Source organism: Paramisgurnus dabryanus, chromosome 13, assembly GCF_030506205.2.
Source record: "Paramisgurnus dabryanus chromosome 13, PD_genome_1.1, whole genome shotgun sequence".
NCBI classification, from domain to species: Eukaryota; Metazoa; Chordata; class Actinopteri; order Cypriniformes; family Cobitidae; genus Paramisgurnus; species Paramisgurnus dabryanus.
Genome location: NC_133349.1, coordinates 10,587,548 through 10,611,006, shown reverse-complemented (window position 1 = coordinate 10,611,006; position 23,459 = coordinate 10,587,548). Strand labels below are relative to the sequence as shown.

The 23,459-nt window shown below is 38.8% G+C and overlaps 1 protein-coding gene across 1 annotated transcript in view; it reads left to right on the top strand.

Annotated features, from left to right (window-relative positions):
• tsnare1 (T-SNARE Domain Containing 1) overlaps positions 1–23,459 on the top strand; it is a 188,791-nt gene that overhangs the window by 145,550 nt on the left and 19,782 nt on the right. Inside the window, exons 10-11 of the mRNA XM_065239873.1 lie at positions 3,618–3,700; positions 17,143–17,252. Of these exons, the coding sequence (XP_065095945.1) occupies positions 3,618–3,700; positions 17,143–17,238 (179 nt within the window). The 3' untranslated portion in view covers positions 17,239–17,252. The remainder of the gene's footprint in view (positions 1–3,617; positions 3,701–17,142; positions 17,253–23,459) is intronic.

The window sequence follows — 23,459 nt, the reverse complement described above, 5'->3', positions numbered from 1 at the left end:
CTATGACGGATCAGAGCAACGAAGAAGGTGACGTAGTTACCGTAACCAGTCGGCAAAACTCCAAACACATCTTTCTTGCTTAAAAAGGACTTCAGTAGGGTTTATTTGCTCTTCTCTCAAAGAAAAACATAAGTCTAAGTCCTCCAGAGTCGCGGCCAAAGCCGCTTCAAAAGAAAGCTGTTCGCCAGCAGCAGCAGCCATTCTTTGTTTTCAAGTAGGAACCGTTGCAGCTCTGTCGTCATCATGTTAAGCCCGCCCCACAGACGCTACACACAATGTGATTGGCCTGACCAAATTTTGGTTTTTGGACCGGTTAAGTGTATTGTGAGTGCCTAGACTAAACCCTGGCAGCAAATATATTTTGCGGCCGCTAGGGTGCGTCTAGATTTCTAGGCTATATGACACCCGTAAAACAACTCAAATGTTGATTACCCTGCAGGCATTTGATATATTAGCACTCATGGCTGATACATCAAAGAACATGAAAAGAGACATTTTTCAGTTTCACTATTGAATTATAGATTAATAAGTCTATGTTCGATTTGTCATCTCCCTTCTGTGCTTATCCTTTATTTCTACACAGATTCCATGTGGCTATACTAGTTATAGATGACAGGTCAGTTATCTTGCATAGAGAGGAAATATTCAAGCTGGGAGTGTTGTATTGGTCGCTGGAGTAAAAGAGTGAGAAGGTCTTGAATGACGCACTTTCTTAGATATTGCTTTGTGTTCACTGTGGTCTGTTTGTTCCCATCTGCCACACTCTAAACTTCATTCTTGCTCTTATTCACTTTTGTGACTCAATGAATCTTGTTGTTCAGATACCTCTATCTGAGAAGGAGCCTGTGACCTTACTAGGGTTGAGTATGGTTTAAATTTGATCAATTACAATTTTTCGATTCTTTGTTTTAATTCCAATTTATAAGAAGCCAAACATTTAAATACAAAACCACATCCATTAGCCTACTAATCGCTGACTGTTTTGCAAAATAATATATTTATGAGCAGTGTTTTTAAATGACAGAAAAATACTTGGGTAAATACTCCACTTTTTATAACAGTAAACATTTAGTAACTGTGTTTTTGTCAGATTGATTGCCATTTCTATTACCGTAGTTTTATTACAAATATTATGGTTATAATGAAAAATGTTAAATTTGTTATTACTGTGGTTTTAGTACAAACATCATAGATAAACTATGTTATGGTTACTGCAGTAAAAAGGCTGGTTAGTTTTATAAGTTTTAATCAAATAAAACATCAGCTGTAAATGCTGAGTTTACACACAGACACTTTTTTTTATTCAGGCCATGTGTAAAAACTGATGTGAATGAAATTATCATGATGAGCTTAATGTGTTTATGATATATTTATTAACCATGTTTAATCTGTTACGACTCATCTTACCATTCACTTGTCAGCTTTAGGATACTAAAGTCTTGTAATGGGAAAGTTTCCATATTAGCCTCGGAGATTTGAGCTGCGCAGGACATCATACACAGCAGGCTCTTGAAAACTATACGGTGTTACTACCTTAACCATAGTTTAACTACATTATTTGTAGTGTGACAATCATTATTTCACTTCGCAAAATGTACTTTGAGCACTTTGAAAATGACGTTGCCATGACTTTATCTTGTAAGGTCCTGGCAGATTGCTTGTCGCGTACCTGCGTTTGCATAAGGCCCTGGCAGAAATCCGGGCTGTCCGAAATAGAAATCCGGGCTGTCCGAATTAGTCCACTAATATAGTAAATGAAAACAAGTGAGTGAATTTGGACACTTGAGCTTGCCGGAGGACAGGCGCCATCTTCCGCCGAGATGGGAGAATTCATTTGGCATAAACCTCGGTGGACGAGTAGAGTTTCCTCATTATTGCGGTGCATTGTGGTGTTGAATGAGTGCACGTGAAATTCTCGCTCGCTTTCTGTAATTACATCACTATTAGAGCAAGCTCCTGATTGGTTAACGTGGTTCAAATTGTTAAACTCCCGCGGCAACGCAGATGCGCGAACTAGACGCGCGAATGAGGTGGAATCGCGTCTATCGCCTGTGCTAAACGCCTCATTCGCACCGCGAGACCTCCAGACGCGCATCAACGCGTCTTCACATTGACTTAACATTGAAATCACTCGAGCTTGACGCCTTTACCGTGGCTGCTCTGAACGCAGGGTGTAGGGAGCTATTTCGGACACAGCCCCAGACTTTTTTTAAATGCACACACAGTAATCGATAAGAATAATCAAAATTGCAATTTTATAGTACGGATCTGATTCCTTCGATTTCCAACCCTAGACCTTACATGAACTCAAGTACATGACCTATACATGGGAAACCATGGAAGTGTAATATAACAGCTCCTACAAATTTAATTATAGCAGGAAGCTATTGCATGCCATCATTTACTACACTACTGGCAATTTTACCAGTTTCTAGAAATAGAAAAAACGTGGAAAAGGTGAATGGTGGGCTGGAAGATTACAAGATTATAGACATGTTTGATCTCTGGTTAATCCTCTTAAATGCCATCTATAAGAATAAACAGTTAAAAATACAGAAAAGGAAAAATTTCGCCTCTACAGTTTTCTTTCACACGCCAAAAGCAAAGACCAGCACCAAATCAAATCAAAGTTAGATAAACAAAACCTCATTAGTTCCTCCAACTAGGCGGAGGTGAAGTCTACAGTGTTTCCCTTAACTGAGCTTGCCCTGCTTTAACCTCGCTGAAGCTCTCGTTCTGCTCTCCTGTGTGCCCAACCACACATTTGTTTTTAATTGGGAAGGGAATTGACTTTGCATTTGAATCGATGTTCTCACTTGCTAGAATAAGTACATGTGCATTGGAACAAGACGACTCATTTGGATTATTCAAAGTTAATAATTGGCTGACTTTCCCTCGAATTAAGAATGCAAGGACGTAACCAAGTCTTTGAGAGCTTCTGGTTTATTAGCATACTGTGTGTGTGTGTGTGTCTGTGTGCGTGTTCGTGTGTTGTTTCCTCTGGTAATAGATGCCTTACAAGTATTCATTTTCACATAAAATCACATACTGTAAGCCTTTATTATAGAAGTTGCATGGTTTACAAACTGTAGCACTAATGATTATCATTAAAGTTTATACTGAAAATACTTTTCAAAAAATATAAAATTTCCTTGCAAGAACAATTTCAAGGAATACGAGCTGTCATTGCATGGTTATTATTCAATTATGTTTACTTTAATATTTAGAAAAAATATATATATATAATTAAATGAGAGCAAGGTCTTCATTTTTGGGTGAACCATCTCCTTAAATAAGATCTTTTGTGATTTCAGTGGATTGGAAATCTTGTCATGTAGGTGCACTTCTGGCAACGTTTTGTTGGGCTTTTTGCTGTTAGTGCTTTCTAATCCCTTTACTCTTGAGAAAGGGAACATGCATGAAAGTGAGTGTTTATAAAGATGTTTTGGTACAGGGTGTACTTGAACATTTTTCTCTTTTGCGAATACTTACCTGAGTCACACCTTTTTTGTGGTGCTTAAGGTTACGGCACACCGACAGAAACGGGCTGAAAGAAAATTTTAATGTGTGAAACATTGCAACACAAGACAACATGATTGCTTGTTCTCTTTCCACAGACAGTATTGAAGATTACATTCAGACAACCTCATCGCATGTGGAAACGGCCAATCAGGAGCTTGCAAAAGCCAGTCATTATCAGGTAGTTTGATTTCTAACATCTCTTGTATTTGTTGTAAATGTTTTAGCTCGTAAAAATATTAATGTATAACCAAATAATTCATTTAATGGTTTAAATTGACATTACATAGTGTGATGGTGTAGTCTCAGTGATATGCAGGAACCCACATGGAAAGGTCAAGGATTTCCATATGCAGACATGGACAAAAAAGCAGAATTTTGGTGGACATTTGATCGGTTGAATTTTACATACATTATATGTCATGTGTGTTTGACTTCATGCTGCGCAATAATAGGTGGCTAGCTACCAACATTTCCTCATGCACATTCACGTCCACCTTTGTTTATCTACTTGAATATGAATCTCTCCATCAACAGAAACAGGTGCCAGTTTGCAAAAGTAAATGAAAGTCCCCAACGTTCGTTTTAGCATTCCGCTCCTGTCCATAGTTTTTGCCCTGTCTTCCTTTCTCCACTTACAAGAGCGCAGAGGAGTAAATGAGTGAGTAGCAACAGCTTTCGGATTAATTGTCATTTCATTATCTCAAGGAGAGCTCAGCCGTGACCAAACTCACGCAGAGCAATTTAGCACTTCGCCAGTCTCGCTCCCGCCCACCCTTAGGTGGGAGGGGCTCGCGCGTCTGGCTTAGGGCACTACCCTGTTTCCTTTTTAAACATCTCCCATAAACCCACACGGTTGAACATTACAAGCGCGAGTCAATTAAAAATAGCAAGTCATTTCCGCGGCCCAACGTGTCAGTTAGTCGAACGCTGGAAATAAATCGAATCTATAATCCATCATGCCAAAAGCAGTTCCTCGTGGAAGGTATGTAAGTGACGAGAATGATGTTGTATCAGCCCCATCAGAGTTCAATGGACCACGAGGAAACATGATTGTTCATTACCATGCCACTGTTTCAAACTCGAAACTCCAAAGAACAGACAGTGAGGAGTTCACACCATAATACTCAGACTCTAGACTTCAATTACATTATTCATTTTCTCACTTTGTCCATTACAAGCTCATTTTGTCAAGTGGCAGCGAGAAAAGTGCTTTACATTGGCACTCTTCAAAGTGAACCTGCAGTTGTCGAGAAGTTTAGTCTTTTAACAATTATCATGCTATACCTTTTACCACAAACACTATGCATTTAACTGAACAGACTTTTTGTCGGTTTTGAAGGGGGTACCTGGCTCATTGGTGCTTTCAGAAAGATAAGATATGCAAGGAAAAACTTTTAAACTGTTTAGTGATTAAATTAAATGTGTGGCTTAAATTCAAAGTCAGGCTCAGTTTGGCGGGGCAGTCCTCTTGTGCCGAAACATTATTGTCAGTACATTCTCAGAAAGAAAGGCACAAAATTTGTTACTGGGATGGTACTGTATCTTTTAAAAAGGTCCTAATATGTACCATTTTGGTATAGATTTGTACCTTTGAAGTACCAATATGCACCTTTGTACTTTTAAAAAAAGGTATCGTTCCAGTGACAAATTGTGTACCTTAATATACCTTTTTTTTTCTCAGAGTAGTGTATGAGCCAGGGGTGTCAAAAAGACATTGGTTACATTTTTATATAGCGCTTTTCTGCGACACTTAAAGTGCTTTACATATGAAATGGGGATTCTTCTCAACCACCACCAATGTGCATCATCCACCTGGATGATGCGACGGCAACCATATTGCACCAGAGCGCCCACCACACACCAGCTTATTAGTGGAGAGGAGACTGAGTTATATCGCCAATTAGTATATGTGGGGATGATTAGTAGGCCAATGGGCAAGTTTGGCCAGGGCACATCCCCTACTCTTTTTCAAAAGACATCCTGAGATTTTTAATGACCACAGAGAGTCAGGACCTCGCTTTAACATCTCATCCGAAGGACAGTGCTTTTGACAGTATAATGTCCCCATCACTATACTGGGGTGTTAGGACCCACACAGACCACTTGGTGAGCACCCCCTGCTGGTCTCACTAACACCTCTACCAGCAGAAATCTAGTTTTCCCAGGAGGTCTCCCATCCAAGTACTGATTAGGCTCAACCTACTTAGCTTCACTTGGCAACCAGTCTTGGGATACAGTGTGATATGGCTGCATTTACAATCTGGCCTGCATGATGATTTATTATTAAAAATTAAATACATGCCATGAATCAGTTTCTGCCTTAAGCTGCGATGGCGGCACGCAACGAACAGCAGTGGGTTCCAGTTTAGAGACAGTTTCTCTTAAATGGCATGGCTGGTCAGGACTCACACACAAACATATACTGTAGAAATGAGAGAATGGGAACTGCCCCAAAACTGGTGATGTTGATCCAGTGGTCGAAGAAATGCAAGCAAGCATGATTAAAAACATGTTGTTTTTTTACTTCAAACTGTATTAGGTACTGTAATAAGGTGCTCTCTTTTGTAGCATTGGCTAGGAGCGGAGGCTATCCCCCTCCACGATTTAAGTATATTGTTGCGATTTCCATCCACCATGACCCTTTAGCAGGTAGGTCGGTTGGTCAGCACGACCTGGTCATCAGGTTTCTTAGGGGGGCAAGGGGCTTTAATCCACCTTGGCCCCCCTTTATGCCCTCTTGAGAATTGTCCTTGGTACTGAAACCACTCTAGGACTCCCCCTTTGGGCTTTGCAGTCAGTCAAGCTCAAGTTTCACTCCATGAAAACTTTGAACCTGGTTGCATTGGCCTCGATAAAGAGGGCAGTAGGCCTGTACATGCTTTCAGGCAACAACTCGTGCCTAGAGTTCGGGTCCGCTGACTCCAGTGTAACACTGAGACCCTGGCCCGGCTACATGCCCAAGGTTCCCACAACTCCTTTTAGAGATCAGGTGGTGAGCCTGCAAGCCCTGCCCCCGGCGGAGGTAGACCCAGCATTACCTTTGTTGTGTCCCGTACGCACCCTGCAACCGAACTTCTTCAAGTAGGACCTTGCCTCTGTGGTCTCTGTACAAGTGTAGTCTCTTTAGAAAGCCACCCCAGAGACCTCGATATGCAGTAAAACCTTCTACAGTTATTCCATATTGTAATCACAACCTAAGAAACCTCTAAGGGATGTGGCTCCGCAGCGTTCCCAGCTACCGCCCTGGTGGGTACGCTTTCCACTGTTATTTAAGGTTACTCTAGTGGGTTAAGGAACAAGTAGTAGCCGACCTCCTTTGCATAATACCCTGTTCCACCTACTATAAAAACAAGGGGCAGAAGGTTTGTGCAGGGCACTGGAAGGGGTATCACCATTGGGACTTGGTAAGGGATTCCCAATATGTCAGTCATTGAAGTGTTGATGAAGTAATCGTCTCAAAGTAAATGTCTCGGTTACATATGTAACCCTCGTTTCTTGTGGGAAGGGAATGGAGACGTCACGTCGCCACGGCTTGCTGTACCACCGCTGAGTCGGCCAGGCTATGTGCTTGGCTTTGTCAGTGAAAATAGCTGATTATGTAGTGCACCTGCCTCTCATTTATTCTCAAATACTGCATGCCAACATTCATTGGCTCTTTGGAAGCTTCTTGAAGCAGATAGGTCTCTCTAGCGAGTTCCCAATACATTGGTCATCGAGGGTTACAAAAGTAACCAAGACGTTCTCCTCTGTCAGATTACCGTAATGCTGGTGCTACCTAGACAAACTGTACAAATAACATTTTGCAGTACAGTGCGGGCAACATACAAATAAACAAACTGTACAAAACAATACACATTATACACATCATACACCGTATATACACAGAGAATATACCCATTGTACACGCAAACTGCATGATGGATACACAAAGTCAAACGTACATGCAAATGTAGATAGAGGATGTAAATGTGCTTATTGAGTTGAAACTGGATGATAGCAGTTGGGTAATGGTTGTCTTGAGATAACTTACACGGTTGTACATGTTTTAGATAAGATCCTGTGCTCAGATTTGCTAAGTTCATGAGTTTTGCATGGCTACTAATGTCTCACATTTCCTTTGAAAATGTAAAAACCAGCCTTTAACTTCCGTGTTGCTTTGACAGCTGTTCCCCACTCTCTTGCTGTTTTGACTGCAGTGTAGAAATTAAAATAGACTTATAGCGAATAAGAAATCTCTACCCTTTCCTCTTTCTTCGCAAGTGTACTGCTCCTCATGTCGAAAGTTTGTCAGGTTTGTGTAATGTATGCAGAAGGGAGTTGATCAGTGCTAAGTCATGCTGTGATCAGGCACAGCAACGCAAATCAATCATGCAGTGTAATTTAGGAAATGGTGATGAATGGAGTTAGCTGGTGGTGATGACTGCCACGTTGGCCTGTTTGTGATATTGGAGTTGAAGTGGAATGAATATGTATGGGAATGTTGTTGCAAGTTTAGCATATGAGCGTTATTTTCGCTGGGTTGGAAAGTGGTTTCATATTCTTTAAGGCACATCTGTTCACTTGGTAGCCATATTAGGAACGGGCAGCTGTTTTCTTTGTACACTGTTTGAAAAAATTGTCAAAAATTGGACCCAAGCTGTCACTGGGCAAATACAATTAAAAGAGGTCCTAATATGTATCATTTAGGTACAGGTAAATGTATACATACTAATAGGTACTAATTGGTGCCTTTGACGTACTAATGTGCATCTTTAACTCATTCCTCACCAGCTTTTTTTTTAAATCGCCCGCTAACATTTTTTGTGATTTTCAAAAGTTTCACAAAATGCCTTTCAGGAAAATGTTCTACTATAAATATATAAACATACAAATATATCAAATGAAAGAACAGACCCTCTGCTTTCAAACAAACAAACAAAACAGGAAAAAACTGTTTTATCCTAATTTCATTCTCTTTTTAAAACCCCTTAAAAAGCTGAGCAAAAAGCTGAAATAAATGATGTTTTATAAATAAGGTTTGGGAGAAGCTGATCAGTCAATGAACACGGCTGGCTCTCAATCACTAATTAATGAACACGGCTGGCTCTCGATCATTGAACAATGAACACGGCTGGTTATCAATCACTAATCAACACAACAACTTAGTACCAGCTCTATAAATAATCAAGACTCCTTATCCTCATTCTCCGGAATTATCGCCACCTCCACCCCTTCGCCTCACTACGTACATTTAGCTCAGCACCGGGGATAACCCGGGTCAGGGCACGCCCCAGGCCCGGGGCTACTTCCCCGGTCAAGGGACGAACGTTCCGAACTCGGGGGGTATTTCCTGAGCTCGAAACCTTCGCCCCGGGACAGCACGCCACACACGCATATTAGCAGTCCCACTTTATTCTCGGTGAGGCGAACTCGTAAATTGCATTTTGCTTAGAGATCAGATTCAGAACAATGATCAAAACAAACACAGAGTTTAAAATGTTGTTTAATTAGTTTTTGCTTCAGTTTTTTATAAGTTGGGTATGAGCCCCATCTAGTGGATAATGGTGGAAATACAGATAATTGTAAAAACTTGTCAGGGAAGAGTCATTGGCAGGGAAATGTTTTCTCTTAATTTTCGAGATAACTCAATGGTGGGGAAAGTGTAAAGGTACATACTGTATATGCACACTTAAGTACCAAAATCTAACTCTGGGTTACTACCGTATTTTCCGCACTATAAGGCGCACTTAAAAGCCTTTAATTTTCTCAAAAAATGACAGTGCGCCTTATAATCCGCGGCCGGCTCGCGCGAGTATCAGACTGTTTCATTTACAACGAGTTTACTGAATTAGGGAAAAGTTCCCTTCCACGTTTGGGAGAAGAGTGAGCAAGGCTGGGAGATATTGTTGATATGCACATCAACGTTTAACCCGGTGCGCCCTATATATTAAAAAAAAATAAAAATAGGCCATTCATTGAAGGTGCGCCTTATAATCCGGTGCGCCTTATAGTGCGGAAAATACGGTAATATGAATGCTTTAGGTGCACATATGCACAGACTTTTTCCATGATTAGGTGCTATGATTATGTCCCAAGTGCTTCTATCTACCTAGAAAAACATTTTGTTAAACCATTCTCTGTAAGCATGTGAAAAAAATAGGTCATTAAAATCTGGCTCCCCTTGTGATGTCAGAAGGGGATAATACCGCCCCTGAATCTGCACTATCCAACCACGGCACTGCAATTTAGTGCAGAGATCAACTCATTTGCATTTAAAAGGATACACCCAAAAACGGCACATTGTTGCTCACACCTACAAAGTGGCAATTTTAACATGCTAATAAATTATTTATATGGTATTTTGAGCTAGAACTTTACAAACGCACTCGGGGGACACCAAAGATTTATTTGACATCTTAGAAAGTCTTGTGAAATGTCCCTTTTAAATGATACTGGATTGGTTGGATTTAAACCTTGTTTCTAAAATAATCCTAAAAACATTTAAAAAGATTTTTTTTAAATAATTACTTATGTTAAAATGTTTTTTATGTTCTTGATGATCTATTAATTATAGTTAAAGGGATAGTTCATCCAAAAATGAAAATAATATCATTAATGACTCACCCTCGTTCCAAACTCGTAAGACCTCCGTTCATCTTCGGAACATGTGCATGTGGTAGTCCATGTGACATCAGTGGGTCAGTTATAATGTGTTAAAGCATCAAAAATACGTTTTGGTCCAAACATAAAAAATTTGGCTTTATTCACCATTGTTTTCTCATCCGCGTCTGTTGTGAAGCCCATGCAAGAGACTTAAGTCACATCACTGCAGTGACAAGGATAAAGTGTTATCCTCAGACATGTTTGCAAAGTTTTTTTCACAAACTTACAGCGTGCGTCTCCCTCAGACTGTAAACGAAGCCCGGGCGCAAAAAAAAAACAAAAAAAACAGCTTGGGCGCACCAGATAACACGTCAGCCGCGTTGTTCTTCATCTGCGTCACAGTTGCACCCGCACCTTTAAATGGATAGTTCATCCTGTATAAATTACTTTGTTCTGATGAACGCAACAGAAGATATTTTAAGCAAAACATTGACTTCCATAGTATTTTTCTTTCCTACTATGGAAGTCAATGGTGCTCCTGTTTCCTGCTCGATTACAAATCTTCTTTTCTGTTCAGCAAAACAAATAGATTCATACAGGTATGTAACAACTTGAAGGTGAATAAATAATTAATTTTACGAATTTTTCATTTTTGGGTGAACTATCCCTTTAAGTATATTGTGTAATCGTATATTGAGAATCAATACTCATATTCAACAACAACCATTACAGTATGTGACACCAACTGCTGCATTACATTTAGAAGTCTAGACAGTAGACACATAAAGAAAAAAAACTCAATTGCTCATCCTTTTCAGAATAATGTAGGGTGGCAAGATCAAGGTGCAACTGTAAAGTCATCTATAACGCTTTCTTCTACTTAGCTATCAAAGACTTGTGTACACCAGGCAGTGAAAAGTTTATGTTTGCCAAAGGCAACTGCAAAGCGAGATCCTCAAGTTCTGTTTATTTGCTGTGTCTTTTAAACATCATAATCAGGAAAGCTTTGATTCAGAATTTTATGTAAATTGCACGTAAGCCGATTACAAGGCAGGCAGTGGCAGCACAAACATTATTTATTTTATGGACCTTCAATTTTCTGAGCAGATGAGATAAAGACAGAATAATATTATGTCGGTAATCATCAGGCTAGGTTATTATAGCATTATAAAGACATTTCTCATGTCACGCAAGGTAAATGAATCTCTCTCGCTTGCAAATGCAAAGCAAGTCATGTCATTCTGTTCCTGGTGAAATTGTGATGTCCACCGGCACGGACTCACGTGGGTTAAAGTGACAGTGGAAATTGTGCAGCATTGTTTCTACCAGACTGGATTTGCTACAGGGTTTAATTTAGTTGACTTCAAGGTTACCTTCTGGCATGGGGGTTAGCGGATGTTTTCTGCCCTTCTCCATGGTTGGAAGAAATGGTTGCTGCTCTCTCCCTTCCCATAATTGTCTATTAAAAGTGGAAAATTGGGGGTTTTCAGGAGATGCTAAATCAAAAATAGGAACTTGCTGTAAGATTTTTCTAAAAAGGTTTTATTAAAGGATTAATTACTATGAACTAACAATACTTCAACAGCATTTATTAGTCTTACTTCATGTCAATTTCAGCATTGAATAATTTTTTTAAGTTGCACAATGAACACAAACAATTGTAGTAAATGGCATTAAAGGACAAGTTCGGTATTTTAGACTTAAAGCCCTGTTTTCAGATTGTTTATGGTGAAATAGAATGGTTTTGACTGAAATTTCGACATTTTCGGCTGCCCTGAGAATTTTCGCGTGTTTGTGTTTCAGCTCAGACCTCTGCAATGGGTTTAATGGTCCTTTAACTAAGATTAATAAATGATGAATACTTTAATTGGTCATTCTTGTTAGCTAATGCCTTTACTTTTAAAGAAATGCAAATATGCAAATTTTCCAGCTCCCTTGGAGTAAAACATTAGATTTTTACCTTTTTGGAATCCATTCAGCTGATCTCTGGGTCTGGTGGTAGCACTTTTAGCATAGCTTAGCATAATCCATTGAATCTGATTAGACCATTAGCATTGCGCCTAAAAAAATAACCAAAGAGTTAAGATATTTTTAATATTTAAAACTTGACTCTTCTGTGGTTACATCATGTACTAAGACCGACAGAAAATTAAAAGTTGTGATTTTCAAGGTGGATATGGCTAGGAACTATACTCGCATTCTGGCGAAATGATCAAGGACTTTGCTGCTGTAACATGGCTGCAGGAGGCACAATGATATTACGTAGCGCCCGAAAATAGTCCCCTGCTATTGAAAGATACTAAGGGGACTATTTTCAGCTGCTGTGCTGCTAATGGTCTAAACAGATTCAATGGATTGTGCTAAGCTATGGTAAAAGGGGTAGCGCCAGACCCAGAGATCAGCTGAATGGATTTCAAAATAGTAAGAATCAAATGTTTAACTCTAGGGGAGCTGGAAAATGAGCATAGTTTTTAAAAAGTGGAGTTTAACATTTAACACTTTAACAAATACAACCTTATTGTAAAGTGTCACTGAACTTGCTAATTCAGTAAAAAAAAATAGCATCCTATGTGACATCACAAAGACAATCTATGTTGAAAAACATTAACAAGCAGTGGTATAATCCGTTTGTGCAACCAATTGAAAAGAAGCTCAGGAAACCTGTTGGAAAGCAATTATTATCCTTCCAATTACATTTGGTGACTCAAGTGACCCAGAAATTAGATAATCAAATTTATTTTTACTCTGATGTATTAATGATTGATGGTTGTCTTACATAATTCATTAAAATGTGTAATCTAAGTAACACATCAACAATTAATATCATATCAGTTTCTTTTTAGGTACAAGATGCAAATCAGTCAAAATATTAAGCATAAGAACTAAATCAAATCTTAAAATAAGTGCATATAAAGAGCTAATTCATTAACAAAAGTACCACAAGTGAAAAAAAACTTTTATGTAACAAAGTAATGTTGCTTTAGTAGTTTTAACACAGCTTGATTAAATTGGCTACATGGATGGGATAAAAAATATATTTTTCTCTCCAACACTTCATTCCAAGCATATAAGTTTTCTGTTACTCTTAACTCATTTTACATCTCTCCTTCTTACTCTGTATCTATGCACTCTCTCCGTCCCTTTCAATCACTCATCCCCACCGCATCCAGAAATTTCAGTTTCCAAAATGGAGCAACAGTTATATTTTCACCTAAAGCTTTTTCTTTCCTTTTACCTGATTTATTTTCCTGCTTTCCTGAATGACAGAGGAGGCCAGAATAACACAGAGTAAAAAATCAGCACAGAGAGACTGTAAAGAAAGCCTGAGCGAGAAAGAAAAAGTTTATAAGGCGCGGTTTTGGAGAAAATGTAAGAAAGGAGCAGGGGAATCTGTGGTGACCAGCTGCAAGAGAGGAGATAGCGGAGAGAGGCTTTTAATTCCCAATCCCTCCAGAGCCTTTGAAAATTACCAATCTTCTTATCACAGACGCAGGCTGCTTATGCAAATTGTTGTGGAGTGGAACGTTTAAATGGAAAATTACTCGACAGCAGTTTTTTTTTTTTTTGCCTCCCTCCCCCCACACACACTTCCACATAGAAAGCCTGTTTCCATTCTTAGATAAGAAGATGAATTGCTCTTTGCGCTTTGAAGCACGTAAGGATTTAAAGACTCCAGTCTTGCCGTGGTCTAGGACCGCTGCTCTTTCTGGCTTTGTCAAAAACGATGGGGAGTTGGGCGGGAGGCATTTCAAAACAACATAGAATCGGCACATTCACCGTTCCCAAATATTGAAGCCTCCTGCAGAGTCAGAAAAGCATTTATTTATTTAAATTCACTCAGCAAGCAAATTCTATTGACACATTTTTGTATTATTCTGAACTGGATATTAATTTCTTCAACATGACAAAGCATCAGATTCTAGTCGCCCCATGAGAAGAAACCGTCTTAGACATTCAACATTCGAATGACACTTCCGGCAATTTTTCGAAATTCTTTTGAAAACGGAGCAGAGCTCCCTCCCAACGCAGAGCTTTATCGGAGTCAAAGTGCAGATGGGTTTTACGAACGCCAGAATTCAGGCATGGCGAAGAAAGCAGTTCTCTCATGCTTGTCCAACCGCTCTTGACTCTGGGCCACAACTCAATTCTGTCTTTGAGAAATCATTTTTAAAGCATCTCTCTGTATTGAGAGGGGAGCTATAGAGGTCAATTGATGGCAGTGCTGTCATTTCATATTGGGGCAATGCATCAATGGCGGGAACCTATTTGGAAAATGATGGTGTAATCTTGTTCTTTTATTCTTTGAACCTACAGTAAAAGACTGTTCATACTAAATAATGCTTGTTGATTTAATGATGAAGATAACTGTAGTGGAAGACCAGGAAAATGTTCATGTTATAGATTTTTTTAGATGTTTGAACCATTTTAGATTTAATAAATTCTTTGATTTGTTATTTTTTCTTTAAATGGTTTATGGATATATTTTTTAGATTAATTTAGACAAGATATGCATTATTTATCAGTATGTATCTGTTCTCTGGGTTTGCTATAATGCTGTATATTGGGGCAGGCATAGCCTAATATGAATTAGAGAATCGGGCTAACCCGAGAGTTGTTGAGTTTCACGGTCGGCAGGTTGCGACTGTGGTGCACTTGAGCAAGGCACCTGTCCCCCATTGCTCCCCGGGCACTGCAGTGATAGCTGCCCACTGCTTTGGGTGTTTGTGTGTTCACGACTTGCTGTGCTTGTGTTCACTACTCATTGGATGGGTCAAATGCAGAGGTCTCATCCCAAGTATTGGTTACCATACATTGGCAAATACCTCACTTTCACTATACTGTACCAATGAGCTACAGTATACATAAATACTGTATGGATCAGGAGCACAAAACATCTGGGCAACATTGGGGAGTGACTAATTCAACAATTTTTATCTAACTTAACTAAAGATAAAGTGTGGCAATACCTCACTTGTTTTTATTGTAGCTTCTACAGTGACAAGCTTTTTAAAATAAACATTTCTGCTGTTTATGTTTTTATGCATTTATCAGATTTGTTATTGGAGAATAAGATGTCTTTTTAAACATTTACTTACAGGTGTAATGCACTAAAAATGCAAATGGTTGCCTATAGACATGTTCTAGGTTGATTTAAAGTCCCTCTGTAGTCAATAATTGTATTTATTAAAATCTTTGCCTTATTTAGTATACGCAGATCTATGAATATGCAAATTGGTCCCTGCCTCTACTCAGTCACACAGCTCGGACCATAGATATATATAAATAGATGCTACATTCAGCAGTTTCAGTCACAGTACCAAGTCCAGTTTTACACAATGTATAAGTAAACTGCGTCTTTACATCACAATTTTTTTTTTGCACTGATATTACAAGGTAAGAGCATTCACACTGCAGCAGTGCTGTGAATCAATGTGGCATCCATACATAATTTCTATGGCTCAAACTACTGATCCACTTTTTCAACTGTGATGATGTGATTGGTTACATGTTTGTGACATAGGAAACCGAGGCAATCTTAAACTGTGATTTCTTTCTGAAGAACTCTTAACTTTCAGGGTTTGCACGGGTTATGGAATTTCAGAAATATTATGGAATTTAAAAGGTCTTTTACAGACATTAAAAGTCAGGGAATTTTATATATTTTTTGTCAAAGCCATGGAATATCAGGGCTTTTTGTTTGTTGCTTTACATTTTAGTTTCCATTTATCAAAATGTAATCCGTTTGTTAACTTGTGGCGTAAGGAATATCATACAATTATACAATTTAAGCAGCTGTTTATTGGCACTGTTAATTCATTTCACACATTTAAGCATAAACTTTCAATGTACACTACATTATCCAGGCTCACGGCATCCCGGACATAGGTCATAGAAATTCAAAATTTTAGTCAGTGAAAGTCAGGGATTTTGACATTTGACTTAAAGCGACACTCCACTTTTTTGAAAATATACTCATTTTCCAGCTCCCCTAGAGTTAAACATTTGATTTTTACCATTTTGGAATTCAGCTGATCTCCGGGTCTGGCTCTACCACTTTTAGCATAGCTTAACATAATCCATTGAATCTGATTAGACCATTAGCATCACGCAAAAAATAACCAAAGAGTTTCAATATTTTTCCTATTTATAACTTAACTATGCGCAATGATATTACACAGCAGCCGAAAATAGTCCCCTTAGTAACTTTCAGTGGCAGGGGACTATTTTCGGCCACTCTGTAATATCATTGCGCCTCCTGCAGCCATGTTACGGCAGCAAAGTCCTTGATTATTACGCCAGAATGAGAGTATAATTCTTAGCCATATCTGCCTAGAAAATCGCAACTTTAAATTTTCCATCGGTCTTAGTACACAATGTCACTACAGAAGAGTCAAGTTTTAAATAGGAAAATTTTTAAAACTCTTTGGTTATTTTTTAGCGCAATGCTAATGGTCTAACCAGATTCAATAGATTATGCTTAGCTATGCTAAAAGTGGTACCGCCAGACCCGGAGATCAGCTGAATGGATTTTAAAAAGGTAAAAATCAAGTGTTTAACTCTAGTGGAGCTGAAAAATGAGCATATTTTCAAAAAAAGTGGAGTGTCCCTTTAAAGTGGGAACCCTGAATTTTTTGGAAAAAATACTCAGCAATTGTGTTATATTATGAATTTCCTCATGATTTTTTAAAAGTATATTAAAAACGCCATATACATACTGTATTAGCAACAATAAAAACTTGATCTTAACCACAGGGGGACTTTGGTATGTCCATGTTTTACCCAACCATGTGCTGAAACGACCTACCATATTTTACTCATAACCAAAAGCTGTTTTTGTGATATATATAAACAGTGATCTAAAAAGTTATTTTGAGTTTAATGTGTTTTCAAGTTAATTAATTTTTAAAGAGTGATGTATATTTAGGTTGTAGCTCGGCAAGCTAAAGTTTTAAAGTTGCTTCTCCAACCCATGCAATATCAACACAGAAGTAATTTTTGATCAAGTAATATCTCAAACATATTTTTTTTTCCCCACAGAGGCAGCTGAGAAAGAGGAAATGCTATCTGTTAATCGGTGGAGCGCTGCTTCTAACTCTGCTTATTATCATTATTGCAGTCTCAACCAGAAAATGAGAGCAAGTGCCCAGGTGAGTTGAAACCACTGTGCCCAGTTCTTTATATAAAAAACTTTAAAAGAGAAGGTCAGAAAAGGTACTAAAACACAATGAATCAAATCAAACTTGCGTTTCTCTCAAAAAAAAACACCATTAACTCCTTGTTGAAAGAAGTTCTTTTAAACATCTACACATGGCAAAGAAGGTTTTTTAAACATCTCTGGTCGCCAAGACCTCCAGCTATACCTAGTTTAAAACTTTTAAGACTGTCATGTCTATAAAAAAGCAGTCAAAAATGATCCAGCTCACCTAATTGGTTCTTGACATTTGTCTAACCTGAACGCTTTATCACGATGCTATTTCTCACCACATAAAGCCAATATGGAGAACCCACTTCAGACTAATATTTCACCCATGGGCAGCTGCTCTGAGGGAAAAAGGATTTTATCAGTTAGATGGATTACCTCCTCATTCATCTTTGAAAGGCCAACTGACAATTACACTCTTCTGTTATTCATTTATCCTCACAACCTACTTTTATTCCTTCATTGACTCAATTCATTAGTTCCTCTGTTTTTCTCATTCATCCATCTGTGAGCAAGTGCGTCGAAAGCCACGTCAGGACTGACTTCATTTCCATGAGATGTTTATCTGTGTGTTCGATCTCTCGCGGCCTCCCTCGGGGAGACGGGGCTGAGTGACAGTCTGGACTCCTCTCGTATCGATCCGTACCTTCTCTCGCGCTTTTCACCCTCGTAACACGCACACGGCTCAGTTTAAGCGTTGTGTGTGAAACTAAAAGCAGATAGCATCTTTAATTAAGTAGCTCTTAACTTGCATTTTTGAAATTGAGTGAAACAGGGTGTGTAAGTTGTTTGAACTTTGGTGCTAAGATCTCATCTTCTGTAAAGCTTTAGGGCAAATTGGAATAGTTGAGAGATTTTGTCACAAAATCACTTTAGTATGCTTGGCTACTGTATATTCCTTGTTTACTACAAATTAAAAACTCTTAAGTAATAATTAATTAACAGGGTTCAAATGCTTATCTTTTTTTGATAAACAGCTGCTCTTGTTTATATTTTTGCAATTAAAAAAATGTATTTGCTGTTTGTATTGTGGGCAATCGGCTCACATCATTTTCCAGTTCAATATCTTTTTCTCTGTATCGTTTTTTGTGCACTCTTTATAGAGTTTAACTATCTGTAAAAAAAAGAGACATGAGGTTTCTACATCCAACTTGCCAAAAGGGAATGATATTAATTATTGACTTCATTTAACTTCAGATTTTGCTTTCATTCGTGCATTCGTTAATTTGTTCATTCAGTTATGTCAGGATGAAGTTTGCATTAAAATCATAATTTATTTTTGCTATTTAAATGCCATTTGTTTATTTTATTGTTTTATACTTTTATACTCATAAAATTGAAGTTGCTTCATCCTCCCTGCCGAAAGATATTGATATGAAAATAAAAAAATGCTGTATTATGCATGCCAGGCCAGTACTTGGCGGTGTTACTTTGTAAAGGAGTGCACATTCGCATTCCTATACAAAAAAATATGCATTTACGCCTGTTGCACTATCTTAAACTACGTCCAGATGCAGCTACGCTCAGCGTAGATGATGTTCATCCTTGCGTATGCGTTTAACCGCAGTGATATTAAGACGACATTCACATTTACTATGATTTAAAATGTACACTACTGCTGCCAGCTAATAGATGACAGATGAGAGCTTTCCTTCCTCACGTTTACCATTGCGCTCTCCCTCAAAATGCGTGCGTCACGTGCAGACCCATCAACCACAACCTGCACATTAACTAAACAAAAGCCTTTACAGTTTGCACAAAAGGTAATAATTTTAAACACTGGTTCCAAACAAAATTAACTGAAAGCTTTTAATAAGTTCTCTACTTTGTCTTTGTAAATATTGATGTATTTTATGATATAATTTATTGGTGCGGTCTCTCACTCTGCCATGCATGAAAACACACTGCTCGCGTATCCTGTGCATTATGCTACGTACACACCAAACGCGGGGCATCGCGTTACTCGCTCTAGATTACTCGCGGGATTTAACTTCGTGTCATGGAAATTTTTCGCTCGAGTTGAATATTTTCAACTTGGGTGAAGACACGTTAGAGGCGAATAGCATGTTTTTTTTTTCGTGGCAAGATGCAGCTGGGGCAATGTGAACGCACCGCCCATATTGCGTCATTCACATCACCGCACGTGAGGACGCATCTGATCGCGTCTTTGCATTGACTTTGTACGTAATCTACTCGCGCAAATCGTTGAACTTGTGTCTCATGTGAACCCACAGTTAGACGTGACAACGTCTTGTCACATTTCATTTTTTCTATTTCTAAAAAGTCAATACTTTATACTTATGCCTACCCTTGACAAGAAATAAGTTTAAGTCTCAAACATTCGCTAAGCCTAGATGGTGCAACAGATGTAAATTCTATGTCTGACGTAATGTCCAGACTAGTCTTACGACCAGGTTTAGGCCCAGGTTGTGTAACCAGCCCCAGTAGACTTAAAGGCGCTCTAAGCGAATCTGTGAGACGTCACTTCTTTTTGACGTTCGAAGTGTTGTCAAACAAAACGGAGCGTTGGTTTCCCCCTCTTCCCCTCCCGTGCTTTCTGTAAGAATCATGAACGCGCCCAACCCCCACCCCCAAATCCTTCTTGTCATTTATTGGCTGGAACACTTTGTTATGTTTCGTAGTGGTAGGTTTGACCACTTTGTTTTTGTTGCAGTTTGTGGAGCCTGGGCTGTCTACAGAGACCGCATTTTTTTACAGTGTGTTCAGGGGACAGGCAGCTAGCAGATAGTGAGGAGATGTTTACTGTATGAATTTTTTTTTTTTTTTTTGGTCTAAAACGCTTAGACGAATTTGCTTAGAGCGCCTTTATAAACCTTTAAGTATGCATGCCCATGACGTAAGCATTTTCACAGATTAGCGTTTTTATTGTTGGTTAGATGGAAACAATAACGTTTACAAAAATGTGCTTTTTAAAATGCGTTTTCAAAATTGTGCATTTTCAAGATAAAACATTTCTCATTTTTGGTTGAAAACGTTCCCTTAGTTTCCAGCTAAAGGATGTTAGCATTTTCATATACCTGTAATGTACCAGATCTTGTCTGCAGATTGTGTGGTTTGAGGAGTAAGCAAAGGGGGAAGCAAGGGAGAGAGTTTGTCACCCTAAGCTTCACAGTCTGGTTCAGTGCCATAACAGACTATAAGCTCAGGAGAGCTTGCCAGCTTGTGTGCTAGGGACCAGCTCCAAAAACGGCATAGATTTATAGGGAATTAACAGCTCTGAGTCTCTGTAAACACGGGCCATTCCGTTCTGGTGAGTGATGTTTTTCGTGCCCTGCGCTTTTGGTGATATATTTCTTTCAACCTCTCCTCATAACCCAGAGCTGTTTTCGTCTTTGGAGCTGATTTGCTTTCTACAACTAGGAAAAATTATGCAAGGGTGACGTGCAACATAACAGGTACATTTACATCTTAGATGCTTAATGTCCATATTTACTTTAACAGTTCACCCAAAGGCAACAATTCTGTCTGACGCTTGTCAACTTTTGATCTTTAGAATCTATAATAAATGCAAAAAAGTATATATTTTTTTACATAACATAGGTTTAGAGACATGAGGTTAAGTGAGGACATTTTGAACTATGTTGTGAATGTATTACCTGAAGCCGTCTAACCAATACTGAGATTCCTTACACAACCAAAAGTGCTGGTGCAAAGGATTATGGGACATATAGCAGGGAGTTGGGCTGGTGTGGTGTTGTGGAAGATAGACAGAGTGGCAGAAGGAAGAACACAATGCATAATATATCAGTTTAATGAGCCTGGCAATGACAGACATAACCGGGTAGCCGCATTGCCTCTCAAATCAATAGCCTTTGTGCTTTATGGTGCTCTAAATAACGCAATAACGGCTTCTTAATGCTTATTTCAGTGAGCTGTGTTGCCAGTTCTGCTCTCACATCTTGTTTACAGACTAATTTGAATTAATCTTTTTATTGTATATCTCAACCCTATCAGCTTATACAGCACTATACTGTACAGCCATTCCTTCTGCTTTAAGCTGTTAAAATCAAGGGCTATTTGAGAGCGCCCCAAAGTCATTGAGTCGCCACAGTGCTAAAAATGAATATCACTGAGTTTTAATTTGCAACCATTACGCATTATTAAGGCATAAACGTTTAAACTCTTATCTCTCAGCAGGTTTAAATAGGGATGTTTACGTTACATGCAGGGATTTTGAAGATGCTTTTATCCAAAGTTAGTAAAACAACAAAGCGATTCACTCAAGCATTTACTAGTTAGTATCTCACAGTCGAAATTCTTGCAGTTGATTGTTACATAAACCTGTCACGTAATGATGGATATAGACACCTTCACCTTGGTGCACAAGTCCCAAAAACGCTCTTTGGGACTACATTCCCACAATGCAGTTTTTTTATGATGTTGAACAACTCTATACCATTGCAGACAATAACATTGCTATTTGCTATTGACAAAATGTCAAAATAACTTGGGGACTAAGACTATGTTTGCACGGAAACGATCTGAAGAGAAAATGCAAAAGTGCCGTTGCATTATTACTTTTTATTCCGCGTTTATACAAGCGTTTTGGGAGGGAATCTGCTCATTTTCCAGCTCCCCTAGAGTTAAACATTTGATTCAATCCATTACCGTTTGGAATCCATTCAGCTGATCTCCGGGTCTGGCGTTAGCACTTTTAGCATAGCTTAGCACAATCCATTGAATCTGATTAGACCATTAGCAACACGCTAAAAAATAACCAAAGAGTTTTGATATTTTTCCTATTTAAAACTTGACTCTCCTGTAGTTACATTGTGTTCTAAGAGTATAGAGTATAGTCCTAGCCATATCTGCCTACAAAATTGCAGCTTTTAAAGGCACACAAGGCAAGTCTGAGTATTATTTCTCTACTAGCTCCCCCTAGTGTCTGGGAGTAAATGCGTTCTATATCTAAGACTATACGAGACTGAAGGACACCGGGTCAGATACAGCGAACTTGCAAGTGGGGTATTCTTCCTACAGACGGTAGGGGCAGGCGAGAGAGTCTTCATTCGTCATGTAATGAGTCATTTAGCCATATACCGACTTACGAAGATGATTTATTAACATAAAAATGCTGCCTTGTGTCCCTTTAATTTTCTGTCGGTCTTCGTACACGATGTAACTACAGAAGAGTCAAGTTTTAAGTAGGAAAACTATTGAAACTATTTGGTTATTTTTTAGCGCGATGCTAATGGTCTACTCAGATTCAATGGATTGTGCTAAGCTATGCTAAAAGTGCTAGCGCCAGACCTGGAGATCAGCTGAATGGATTTCAAAACGGTAAGAATCAAATCTTTAAAGGGATAGTTCGGCCAAAAACAATATTAAACCCATGATTTACTCACCCCCAAACTGTCCGAGTTGCATATGTCCATCGTTTTTCAGACAAACACATTTTCGGATATTTTAGAAAATATTTTAGATCTTTCAGTTGATTAAATGTAATGTTACGGGGTCCACCCATAGTCCACGACCTTCAAGTCCAAAAAAAGTGTGTCCATCCTTCACAAATTAAATCCAAATGGCTCCAGGATGATAAACAAAGGTCTTCTGAGGGTAATCCGCGCGGTGTTGTTGTAGAAATATCCATATTTAAAACTTTATTAACGAAAATAACTACCTTCCGGTAGCGCCGCCATCTTAGACTCTTCTGTATTCAGGAGAGAGTATTAGCGTAGTGTACGCACTTTTCTTAGTGACGTTTGACAAATTCGGAGGGCGGGGGCACAGAGCAGCAGCAGAGTAGCCTCAGTAGGCTGCGTAAGCACTCATCCTGAATGCGGACGCGACTAAGATGGCGGCGCTACCGGAAGGTATTTATTTTCGTTAATAAAGTTTTAAATATGGATATTTCTACAACAACACCGCGCGGATTACCCTCAGAAGACCTTTGTTTATCATCCTGGAGCCGTTTGGATTTAATTTGTGAAAGATGGGCGCACTTTTTTTGGACTTGAAGGTCGTGGACTATGGGTGGACCCGTAACATTACATTTAATCAACTGAAAGATCTAAAACATTTTATAATATATACGAAAATGTGTTTGTCTGAAAAACGATGGACATATGCAACTCGGACCGCTTGGGGGTGAGTAAATCATGGGTTTAATATCATTTTTGCCCGAACTATCCCT